General features: G+C 35.8%; 1 protein-coding gene across 6 annotated transcripts in view; it reads right to left on the reverse strand.

The window, feature by feature from the left end:
• Positions 1 to 13,586, reverse strand: part of RALGPS1 (Ral GEF with PH domain and SH3 binding motif 1) — a 78,436-nt gene that overhangs the window by 27,441 nt on the left and 37,409 nt on the right. For all 6 annotated transcript variants that reach the window (XR_008434440.1, XM_053962082.1, XM_053962081.1 and 3 more), the window contains 2 exons: positions 4,977 to 5,114; positions 3,216 to 3,309 (listed from right to left, as the gene is read on the reverse strand). Coding sequence is in view for 5 of the 6 variants with exons in the window: in XM_053962082.1 (XP_053818057.1) it covers positions 3,216 to 3,309; positions 4,977 to 5,114 (232 nt within the window). In the remaining variant the exon portion in view is untranslated. The remainder of the gene's footprint in view (positions 1 to 3,215; positions 3,310 to 4,976; positions 5,115 to 13,586) is intronic.

The raw sequence follows: 13,586 nt of genomic DNA on the forward strand, positions 1-13,586 counted from the left end.
ATCTGAAATCAAACACTCAAAACAAAATCCAAAAACTTCTTACCAAGTGTAAAAATGGAAGAGGAATGAGAGTTTTCTTTAAGGGTAGATGTGATGAGTTTTGATGAATTAATTAAATTATTTTTTTAAAAAATTAAAGTTTTATTCGGATGAAACAAACATGGTAGAAAAAGATCAAAGTTCTCCAATGTATATAAGCTGTAGTAACTTTCCTGAGGTAAGAATCAAATCTTTCCCTCTTTTTAATACCTTTTGTGACTTTAGTCCAGTTTTTCCTTGCCACAGTGAAGCCTGGAAAGAAAACCACTAAAACTTGATTGAATTAATCTCACAAATAACTAAATTTTTTTTTTAAAGGATTAAATTATCTTTAAGATATATCAAATTCCTTCAAGCATTATTAGCAAGGTTGCTACTAAAGTTACATTAACATTCAAATTTAAAATTGAATCACTTCTAGTTTTTACAAATATTATGTTGTGGTATCACATGTTTATGGAAAATACTTGTTTAATTCATTTTTTCTGAAATAGTTCATAGTACAGTTCACGAAAGCTATTGTATACATGGTGTTAACACTGTTGCATCATCAGGAAACTCCATCTAAAAATCAAATTGAACAATATGAACAGTTTCTTTAATCCAATCCAGTGGATGTAAAGCCTCTACTAACTACAGTTCTTCACCTTTACCAATGACTACTTAGTTTAATTTTTCTCTGTCTTTATAACTTTAATGAAGCACAGAAGTGTGTGCAAAATTAGTAAATAAAGACCATTTGTTAAATTGTAACACTGAGATTTAAATCTCAGACTACCCTTAACAAAAGTCCTGGACAACTTGACCTTTTCAAAGGCTGTGAGCACTGCTCATGGTCAATGTACATCTCTTGCACAATGTGTCTGCGAGTGGAACATATACAATGTCACTGAGTAAAGGAAGAATTTACACATTCTACCACAGTACTCTGGCAGGAATTCTAATTCCACGGAGCAGATAAATTTTGCTATGAAAACACTAAACACTTTCTTTTTTTTTTTCCAAAATATTTTCCTAGAGAAACATCACTATTCTTAGTATCTGTGATCAACCAGACACAAAAGCACAACATCTCAAATCATCACCAAGCATAAGCTTTTGAAGTGAATGACCCAGTGCTCCCTCAACTTCTTTTGTGGAAGTTTAGCCTAAGCAAGAGGACAAATTTTAGACATTTTATCTCTATTTGTAGTATGCCCTGATAATACTTTGAGAAGTTCCAAAAGAACACCTTATCTGAATGCTTTTACTTTTCGAACTGTTCTCTCAGGGAAAGCAAAGTTCCACACGAATTCATCACAAGAATTCCTACCAACAGATCTGGTTAAGGTATAGTCCTGCATGTGCTGCAGCTGGAGCCAGAGCTCAGAGGAACAGCTGGAGTTACCACCAACTCCAGCTACATTCAAAATTGAAAAGGCAAATTGTCTGACTCATGTTACACTAAAACACGGGTTGTTTTGTCTCTGTTATGATGACACCTTTTTTCCCATCTCAGTAGGAGGTTGCCTCTGTATGCCAGCAGTGTCAGCAGTAACTGTAGCAAAATGTAAATGTTTGGTGCAGGTCACTCTTCACATGCGTGTGTACATGACTCCATGCTAGTAATGCAGAATCTTCTGATTATTGAATACGCTCTTTTCTTTTCACAAACACTAACTGGTAGTCTTCACTTCGTTAACTGATCAGGTTTCAACTTAAAATTATTTAATTATTTGTCTCACTTGTCCAAATAAGAAGAGGTTCCAGAATTCCATTACTCTGATAGTTAGAAACCACATTTCAACATTTAGCTTCTAAAAATTTTCTATGCGTTTATCCTTGTGATATCATTACAATTTCATTTAAATTTCTTTCTACCCTCCCCATTTTCTTCCAGCTGTGTTTATACACAGTGATTCTCTTACCTAAACTTCTCCTCTCCCAGGTTAAGGCCCAACCTAGTTCTTTACATCTGGGGTTACAAGACAGATTTTATTCATCTGATTGCACCATCATTTATTTAAACCCTCAAGCATGCAAGCATGGATGGCCAGAATTGCATATAATGCTGCATGTAAGCTCTCACAGCTCCTTCTGAAGCAGTACAAACAACTCTATTTTTTCATAGAAACATTATATTTGATAGGCAGTGATGAATTAGTCCTTTCATGCCTGTATCTCACTTGTGACAGCTATCTACTGATCAACACCATAAACTAATGTTAGAATAAGTATATAACATTCTGGGGTTTGTGGCACTATCATTTTAGTCATCAGAGTCTTTCTTTGTGATATTCTATTTCAATGAACCCTTCCATCACTGTTTTATTAGCATACGGTCTAAGTACACATTCTGAGACAAAATTCTTAACTGAAGTATTTAACAAAACTGGTAACAAGACAGGTTTTAAGAAGTTCATTACCAACCTTACTCTCTAAAACATATGCTAAAATATTTTATACCATTTATACTATTTTATACTTCACTGTATGACTGAACATATGTTTGCTTTGAATACTTCAAATTCTGCTCACCTAAATAGTTACTCTATTTGTCAATAGCTAATTGTATAGCATTACATTTAGCTTGGTTGAGCTATTTAAAACCTTGATTCCTTAGCCTATGACTTAATTTGCTAGTTCTCTCAGAATTACTGGCAAGGGATTTATCACGTCTTTTAACTAGAGCACATTCACATAGTGACCAATGTCCTCTCTGGCGTCTGTGTGAAACCTCTGTGTGGCTTAACTCTTCTCCAGGTCTTTTGTAAACATTATTTTAACATGCTTAAACCCCCAAAACTTAAACCCCTAAATCATAAGTATTAACTTATTAAAAACAGTAACTTGAAACTGGTAGATGTTCTTAATGTATTATTCATAATTTTACAGAGTCAATGCTGGACATCTTGGAGATAACTTCAGTGTTACTGAACAAAATTCCCAGAACACAGTCATCATGTAATAGAATAAAGACTAGATTTTCATCTACTCTAAACTGTTACTTTTCACTAGTATATTTCACTTTGTAAATCTGCTTATAGTCATAAAGACAGTCATTCTGAATTTTACTTAGCAGAAACACCCTAAAACATCTTCATCCAAGGGCTTTTTGTTCAGCTCTTAAAAAAACTACTGACTAAGTAATCTTTCTGTTACATTTCCCAATGCCTGAAGAAAAGAACAGTACTTACTTGTAATTGTCATCTTCTACAAACTTCTGAAGTTCTTCAATGTAACGGACAGACTTCAAATACTTTTGCACATGGGGAAGTGTTGTGAGATGATCTGTGGAGGGTTAAAACAAACAAACAAAAACCATTAACATTTATGTCATCCAAAATTATAATTTTTTCAGTTTTTTTTTTTTTCCTGGTTCTTATGATACCTTCATGGAAACAGAATTTGAACATCCCTAAAAAATAAATTGGGCAGAAATACTACTTTGACTCTAAAAAGGTGTTAAACACTTGACTGAAAAGTGATGCTCTCAGTTGTTAAAGAAAATACAGATGCATTTCATCATCATGAAAGCTGGTGGATTTTATTAGATGCTATCTAACTGGTGGAAAAATCTGCTGCAAAACTGCTTGAATTTTTTGTTCATTCTTCTGGGGAAAATCAAAGCCTGCAGCTATAGGTATTAGTGATTCTCATCTGTCCAAGAACTGAGGAGACTTGAAAGTTATTAAATAATTAATTAATAATTACAATGCTGAATATCAAGAATGAAAGACAGTAAGTTCAGAATGACAGAAAAACCTCTTGACACATGGTGCATGGATAGGAACATGCCTTGTAGTACCTAACTTAAGTTTTGCACTCTTGTAAAGGTAACTGTTTTAAAGGCATACGTTATCCCAGAATATTGTTTCAAGGCTGTATTTTAATTTTTATCTTAATTTTAACCAAGGACTCAAAATTAATGCATAGCACTGCAGCAAGCTACCAAAACTGTAAAAAGGAAAGGGTCAATGAAATAAGGAGGTTTCTTTGTCATCCAAAGCATTCAGAGACAATATGAAACTCACAATAAGAAAATGACACCTGAATAATCTAGATGTTCAGAATCATACGTTATTATCCCTAGTTCCTACCTTTAAATACTTTGAAATACCGAAGTTGACAAAAAAGGGCTGGATACTTAAGCATACGCAGCTAACATCTCACCTTGTTTTTACACAATCTAACAATCCTTTTTCTTTAAGCTCTCCAAAACTGCAGCTTTTAAATTTTCTGAATGTTATTGTTTAGCTGCACTCAAGGCTTTTCAGATTGTTACGTGTTTAAGCAATGAAAAGTCATGCTAAGTCACCAAGAGTACACTGAGTATTCACTAAGATACCAAAACCAGCACATTTCTTGATATACAGCTTCACTAGCAGGCTAGAACTGCAGAAATTGTTTTTAGAGTAAAATTCTGTTAACAAAAAGAAACAACCCCTCATTTTCCTGACTTCATCCGGGAGCAACATACGTGCAAAAGCTTAGCACATTGAACAACTGCAGTGTAGACTGAAATATTTGTATTTCATTTTGTAAATGTATCACCAGGATGCTAACAACAAAATGATAACTAAATGAACACATTCCATGCCCTAGACATCATATCTACTGCAAAGTAAAGGGAAGATATTAAGTTAATTCTCTCTGATTGCCCCTGGTGGAAACAGTATATAAACCAAATGCAATAGCTGCACTTGAAAGTATGTCATTTGTACCACACATGTAACAGTAAACTCCACACAACCTCTGTTATACAATTCAGAATACATGCTTATGTGCCCAGTTTACTGGTAAGACTGAAGCTACACAGAAGTGGAAGCTACATCACTTAGTGTTCAACTCTACCGTCACTAGCCTCTTGTGTTCCCTCAGGGCCAAAACCTGCTTCCACAATTTCACACTAAAGAAATTTTAGTTAAGGCTTGAAAGGCATAACAAAATTTACCAACCATAGTTGCAGGATACTTGCAGATCAGCTATTATTCGGAGAATATTGTTCATTTGATTGGATCTTTGTTCATTCTCCATTATGCTGTCTGAAGCAGGATATGCAGAATCTATGTAGATTAAATCCAAGAGATAAATTCCTGAAACAAACAAATCAATCAACCAATTGATCTAGTGTTTCAAACAGAAACAGTTGCATCATTTTTAATGAATATAGCAGCCAGAAGCTGTTTACCCACCCTGTGCTCTGGGCCCATTAAACAAAGGAGAGCTTGGGATTTGCATTTTGAAAATTTCCATAATTATTGCTTGAGTTCTATGACATCCCTTAAAAAGACAGAAAAGCTTTTTTGCACTTAGGCTACTGCCTGCTATGAGCAATTTGCAGGACCATAAAAAGGACACTAAAAAAGGGGGAGAGCTGCCCCAGCCAGTGGTGCTGACAGTGGGGGGACACAGTGCTGCTGGCTCCCATGACCAGAGACCACTGCAATACTTCCTTTGTCTGCTACCAGTGTGCAAGATCTCCATTAACTTTTCTACCCTGAGACTTAGGAATACTTTATGGAAATCCCTTGCAAGACTTTTTCTCACTCAAGCTAAGCTCGCCACGTATCTGTTTCTTCAGATCTCCACCATCTTGACTGGTACACTGCTCATTGGATCACACTGCGTTAGGTCCAGCATTGGCCAGGTTGCAATACCTAATTTCTTTAGGTTTTTACCTTATTCATTCATGCATTCAAAAAAGCCTTACACTGCTTAGGGAGGAATGAATGAAGAAATCATATGACCTGTTATTGAAAACTGAAGAGACAGACAAAAAGGCGACAACAAGCCAATACAAATTCAGTTTGTTATGAACTGTTTAATGCTTTGCCTGGAAACCATAAAGCCATAACTGTCTCTCAAGTCCCCAGCAATCTGTGAATTTGGACTATGAAAGAACCATATATGCCCATTAGACCCACTGACATGATAAATAGGAGAGTGCTCCAGAGACAAAAGGTAATTTATTAATCCCACCAAAACCGAAAGGGATGTTCAGACCTTGTAAATGAGTGGAATAGAGCTGGATTAATAACTGAACAACATATAAACCATGGGTATTTCCAGTCATGCTGGATTTAAAACAAAGAAAAAAGATGCTTAGAAATCAGGTCAAATTTTATAGTCTAGTTTAACTTTCTGCAATGACACATATCAGTCATTCAAAAATTTTCATCCCATATTAAAAATCCTCTCTTGAAAAAAATGTATATATATGTATATATATATATATATATGAAAATATTTAATATTTTAATGTATAATATTTACATAATTTTTATACATCTCATAAATATGACTACCGTTTATAAACCAGAGGTTCATATAACTTAGACTACCTTAACAGTTTTATCGTAACAGTATCCTGTGGTATTTATTGCTTTCTCCCAAAAAGTATCTTCTAAAAACCATTCTCAACTTATCTTCATTTCTCTCTCTACACATTATTACCTCTAGAAAGACAGAATGATGTATCATCAAAAGCTATGAATGTTTTCAGTAATTGTTCTATTTGCTCTCTTTTCATAAAACAAAATGAAAGAAAAAACCCTCTGTTTTTGTAATTTATATTAGTAGTTGGCAGTTCTGGACCTACTGATTAAGCATGCCGATGTGATTCTACTTCTCTCAGCTACAGTAATTTCCCAAGCCAAAGCATGAGTTTAAAGGAAGAGGGAGTAATTAGGGTTTGCTTTCCTAGATTATCAAAATATATACAAAAGCAGAGAGGTAAAAAGAAAAAAAGTATAACTTTATGGGATTAGAAGACAATTTTCTACAAGTTTGTGAAGGGCAGCAATACCTGCTCTTTCTTTGTCCTTTTTCACTCTTGTGAAGAGAAGCACTAATCATACCAGTTTATTATATCTCATACTAAATTTCACATATCATACTAGAGAAATACAAACAGCACTTTTGTCCTGCTTTGTTTCCTGTTTTTTCAGTCTTACTTAGCTTTTAGAGGGGGAAAAACAAACCCAATTATTATTTTTACCTTTTCTGAACTTTATCTGAACAAGGATTTCAACCACACTGGGAACTGCTTCAGCCATTATCCCACACACTTGAGAGATCCTAACACCTACACAAGGCCAGCACAGACCAGGCACCTTACACCTCAGAATGAGGGAAGAACGAAGAACTCCAATTTCCCTAATATTAGAGTGGCTTTGTAGCAGTTTAGTGTTGAGCAAATCCTGAGTCCCCAGGGTTTTGCAATGGCCTAGAGATCCTACCTAGACTGAGTGTCCATACAGCAGCACTTCACTGTGCCCTCTTGTCAAGTGGCACATCAAAACCTAGTTAGAATTATAACTGTCCAGTTTCTATTTGCTCATAGCCTCTACACTGCAACATGCCTTATGGCAGCCTGGGTCAAGGCCACTTTCCAGCTATTTTGAGCAAGTCTGCAGCTTTTCTCATTGATACTAAAGGTATAAACACACTTCCATTCTGCAGCAGTGGTTGTAAGCATTTTTTCAGGACAAAGAATTTATTTTCCAGGATAACATACAGATGAGGACCAACAAGGTATGCAAGCACCAAAAAGGATGAAAGGTGTTAGCCTATGCCCTGCAAATTCCAAACAGAAGTGTAAGAAAATGGGCTTTTGGTAGGTAGTGGGGTGCAGGAAGAAAAAACTCAAACTGACAGATGTCAAAAAAATTAAACTTAATGTAATATGCTAGAATATAAAAGAACACATTTTTTGTAATTACACACCAAGCTACCCTTTTCCCATATTGTTCCTCTCCCTCTCTTCCTTTAAAGCAAGAGGATAATTAGGTTTTATGATTTTTTTTTTAATCTTGGCAGTGATATTTCAAACTCTTCTATATATATGATGTGATAGTAGGTATAGATAAGAATCAGTTCATTTTGCACAGAGGAATGACAAAATTATTCCCTTCAGCAAAAGACTTCAAGACCCGTTTCTCAAAGGAAAGCCTCAGGGCTGCCCCATGCCAAAGAAAACACACAGCACTAGCTTTTCAAACTTTGGCTCACATTTGTGCTACTGTGCACTGAAAAAAGCTAGGATGTGAGGCCATTGGGATATGTTCCAGAGGGTGAGCTCATGGGCAGCTTCTTCCACAGGCAAGTATCATTTTCCAGTGATACTCACTTTTCTCCATTGTCACCAGAACTAATTTTGCATCTGGATATTGTATGCAGACAACAGTGTTCATTAGTTTATGGTCCCATGGAAGTAACAACACATGCTAAGGAAAAGCAAGGCCAAATAATCAAGGACTACATTTATTAATGAAAATCACTCTGTGTAAAGGGGACAAATTATTTTTAAGTTGGTAAAAGAAAACCAAACCTGTAATACCAAGCTTTTAAACTTATGCTGGAGAGTTCAAAGAAGTAATATTAATAACAGTTTAAAGACAGGAAAACATTAATACAGCAGAAAGTGAACTTCAAATGTAGCAGTCAATGCCACCCGGATAGCACATTTTGAGTCCTCCATCCACCAGACAACAATTTCCAAGGCTAAATTTTACTGAAAAATATAGTTATGGAAAACTGCAGTGTTCAGCAGGATGCAAATCTAAGTCTATATACTTGCGTCTTGATTTACAGTTAAGCTTCTCCTATTATTTTCTTTATTCAATACTCAAGGCTTCTGAGAAAGTAGCACTGAGGCACATAATAAATAAGCATACTTTGGAGTTGATGGGTAACAAAGAGGTCTTAAGAAAAATACTCCCAAGCCTTTGAAAAACCAGTGATTATTCAGCTTCACTCAGTTCTGAAGAACCTGAACTGGAGCATGTAAGCTTTAAAATGTTCATGAACAACTACGGTGCGCAATTTGTTGCTCGTTAAGAAAGACTGACATAGCATGCTATGAAAGACAAAACACTTTCAGTCGAGTAAATCACATGTACAAATTTATACTAATGAAAAAAGCTGGGCAGGTATTAAACAGCAGTAACAGAAACAGAGCCTGGGTTCAAGTTTTCTGTTCTGCCACAGAACAGAAAACTTTTTACCTGCTTTTACCTGGAGCAGCACCATTTATTCTTAACCATTCAGAATCTGGGGGGTTTATGACAACTTCCAGGCACAAGGTGCAATCCAAAACTTACAGCACCTAGAACCATTTCACAAATATACACTGCTGCAAAACTGATAATAAAAAAATCTGTGCAGATAAAGACTGAAAACTTGCATCATTATCAACTGATACTTTTTACTTTTTATTTTTTTAAACTTTTTTTATAATGACTATAAAACTATACTGAAAAATAGTAGGGCTAACAAACCAAAAATTAGGTGGTTAAACCACATCACTACTGCATACTTGATATATACTTTCATGCATAGCGGTCTGTTAAGGGTCTGTGCAATTCTGCAAATGCACGTAAGCTAGTAAATAGCTGATTAATGATATTTTTGTCAGTCAGACATTCCCTACTTTGCAACAAAAAATAATTAGCTGATAGAGAAGTATTTCACACAAGCCTGGGGACTTCAATTTATTGTTCTTAGGTAACATTTTGATCAAGTAATATAATAAACTATCACAGTTATTTGGTAAATTGTACTGTTACTGTGAAAACCACAAACACACGCTGTAAAAGAAGGTAAAAAAAAAGTAAGATGTTTTAAGGAACAATTTAGTTCCCTACTTACAATCATGTACACTTCTAAAGATATTCACAGCCCCTGAATGCACATAAGCTGCTGTGTAACACAGATGTCTGGGCATAGAGCATTCCTTCAGTATAGGAAGCAGAGTCTGCAAGACACACAGTAACTGGTACACATAACAGAAGAGAATCTATGGAAAGTAATTATTTTCCATTTTTGCTCCTCACAAATTGAATAATGACACTGATTTGATAGGAGGGCCAGAAGAGACAAGGATATATTTCCAATTTGTAGTCAACAATATTTATGAAAGCATTTTCCTACATACAGTAGTGTGGTTGCATCACACTAAACAGAGGACAGAGGGACAGTAACTTATTAATTAACTATGTGGTAGAAAGTCCAAACTACTACAGTCAGCAGTTTGTAAAACCAAAGACACCATTGTTAGAAGATTAGCTCATAGGCAAAAAAAGCCAACTGTTTGTGGTACTGCTGGTTTCAAGAAGACTGGATATTTTCCAAGGATTAAGGGCTGGAAAAATTTTGTACAAAACCAAATGTATATTCTGGTTAACCTTTGTAGGATTTGTAATATTCTAAAAAAATCTGAAGACAAACCTTTGCTAAGGCAACACCATGTGATTTGTAACATACAGAAATGTATTCATCATAAAATGTCTCAAGAGAGACTTTACACATTTACGACATGGTCCCATGAATGGCTGTCAGGGTGATAACAAGATTGGAAAGCTTGCCATAGGAAAAAAGGCTAAAGGAATTGGGTTTGTTCAGCATAGAGAAGTGAAGGGGCAGGAAGGGAACCTAGCTGCTCTTCCAGTACACACAGAGCAGTCACAGGGAAGATAGAAATACTCTCTCCAGAGTGATAGCAACAGGTCAAGGAGTGATGGGGGAGCATTCTATCTGCATATAAGCAAATTTCTTCTCTGCGAATACACTTAAGTATTGAAATAGGTTTCCCAGAGGAAGATGGCAATTTCCCTTGCTGGAAATACTCAAGATATGGCTTGACTGGACACTGGGTAACCTAATTTATGGCCCTGCTTTCCACAGAAGGTAGACCAGATATTCTCCAGGGGTCTCTTCAAGCCACAACTCTACTGTTATATGACAAGTTTGAAAAATATGCTAGCCTATACCTGCATATCTATTATTGAAGGGGAGTTTGGAGTGCAGCAGTTATATGGACTAATTTGCTGCAGCAGGAAGGCTCTGTATGGACAGTGGACCCTGATTTTAACTGTGAATAAAGTGAGTACCTCAAGCAATCTCTTTTATCATGTGATATAAGCAAAATTTAACTTATAAAAATAGAGCTAGAGAGGGCACCTTATTTTGGTTCAATCTGTCTCAGCAACATTAACTAACAAAATTAAAATTTGATGTTGATCCCATGGTCTTTCCTGAGTACTCTCACCCTATTCAACCCCGGGAATTAATCATCCCACATTTGTCACCACAGTGATGAAGCCTAATATAGAAAAACATACCAGTAAGTGCAGCAAAACCCAAGGAACTTTCAAACTAAGATACCAGTTAGTGAAAGAAAATGTTACCAAGAACTCAACTGGAATTACATTCAAGAAGCTGTACTGTGAATCATCTCTGACTGGTGCAAATCATTTTGTTATCCATTGAAAAGGCTAAAAATTTCTGAAGCTGTCTGGAGCTTTCTACCAAAGCTTTCCCCCTAAACAAATCAGATTTTCTCCAGAATACTGTCAATTCTTTTTTATTTTCCCCCAAAACCCAGCTACTTCCTAGTACTTTTCCCATGAATCAGGAAAAATACATTACAGAAGATTAAATGTTTTAAGAGTGATGCATCTTAACATTTTTAAACATATACTATCCAATGTCAGAAAGCAGAAAATGCTTCAAAAAAGACTATAGGAAAAAGGCAAAGGTACAATAGCTGTTTTCCAGATGTTACTTCCTGTCAGCAGCAAGCGGTGGTTAGGGACTTCCTGAGACAGATCTTACATAAACACTTTCGGGTTTAAGTCTGGGTGGTAATTTTTCTTTACAATGTTTTTTCTCTGGATCCATCCAGTTTTTTTCTTTTTCCTGCTATTCCTACAAAACCACTTTTCCTTTTTTAACTTTTGGGTTTGAAAGATCTTGTAGCAAATGAATCTGGCAATTGAACTGCACCCTATCTGGAAAAACAATCTGTTTGATTTCTCAAAGTTTACCTTTTTAAGATTGGCACATTCTTATCTCTTTCTGTTTACATTGAATTTCTGATCATTAAATCAAAGTTAATTTCTATGACCAGATATTTTATAGTATTTTCACTCATTCTCAAAGCCAAGTCTTTCAAACCACTCCTTGCCAACTGCATTACCCTGCTGAAGACAACTGTCAGAATTCACAGTCAGAAATAACTGGATGTTAATGCCTTTCTGCTAGTAGGATGTTTTATTCTCTAATCATAGACTTTAATACAAGCCTATCACCAAGATTCTCAGGATGAAGGACTAATCAACTACGAAATCTTTTGCAAATCACATCATTCAGCCTAAAGCCTCTTAAAAAAAACCAGTGAACTGCACTTCACAGCATTACAAATCCAAGGAAAAGGTATGCCCATTTGGTCCAAGCAGAATGCCCACACAAAGGCAAATCCCATTTTTTCTCTTCAGTCCTTCCCAAGGAGCAAACACCTAATGTTATCCTAACAATTCAGTTATGCTACAAACCCCTGGCACATCCAAATAAAAGCTCCCCGTCGTCTGTCAAGTCGGCACAACTTCTCTTTTTCCCTGTAGACAAAACTGCAACAGGTTGAAGAAATAAGCTTTGGCATATGCTATTTGGAACAACCTATACACAAAAGCTTAGAGGTTATTCAGACCGCTTTTTAGAGACCAAAAAGCACTCGGTACTTAATCAAAAGGCTGATCTGTGTAAAAATATGTTTCTTGTTCAGCAAAGGGGACAGTCAAAGAAACAGAGTTTGGCTAGTTTTGATTTTTCAAATATTTTATTTGTAACAAAATTACCTGTAAGAGAATGCTAATGACTAAAAAATACACCACTAGAGAAGTCTCTAGGCTCCTTCACTGAGTAAAAATTTTAGGCATTTAACTGCATTTGTTTAAGTGCCTTAAAATCAATGGACCTAACTATATGTTAAAGAACTTAAAAGTGGTTATGGATACTTTGTAGATATGGGCCTAAATCAACAACCTCATCCTCAGGAAACATTTTTTTTCCAAGAACCTTGGTGCTGCGGGGCATAACTTCAAGTTAGAAACCTGTATTTTCCTACAAAAGCAAAGAATCTAAAACTTCATTTTAAAATGAAAACTAAATATTCCACCCAAGTAGTAATCTAGCTAGAGAATCACCTATCTAGCTCTACAAGCAGTTAGGAGCTGGAGAAACTGATCAGGAAACGATGACAGGAAACAAGCACTCTAATATCCTGACAAACACTCATGGCAACCCACCCCCTTCGCTCTTCCTGCTCCCACTCCCCTGCCTTGAACAGCTCTGTGTATCCTAGGCTGAAAAAGCACCTTGGGAAGGAAGGAGTGTGAATCATACACATGTTGGAAGTTTACTGGGAATATTACTAAATCTGTCAAAAATTAACACAATTATCATTTTCTGGTTCTACTAATCCAGCTTTTTCAGTATAAAACTGGTACATTGGAAAAGCTTTGGACTACTTTAATCCCAAGCATCCAGACTATGCTCCTAACTAGCACTGAAATGGCCACTCCAGTCAGTGGTCCTCTCTCTTTAGAATAGAAAGGAATAAGCTTCTGAGTTAAAATAGAAAATAATTAACATAACAATATATAAGTAAGTTGAAGGAATCACAGGCCATAGAGGAAAGGCACAAAAAACTTTAAAAGCCTAAGGCATATTGAATTGATAGTGTAATATAGTTAGACGTGGAATTTTTTCTGACATTCACTTTTATG

The sequence above is a fragment of the Vidua chalybeata genome, chromosome 21 (genome assembly GCF_026979565.1).
Source record: "Vidua chalybeata isolate OUT-0048 chromosome 21, bVidCha1 merged haplotype, whole genome shotgun sequence".
NCBI classification, from domain to species: Eukaryota; Metazoa; Chordata; class Aves; order Passeriformes; family Viduidae; genus Vidua; species Vidua chalybeata.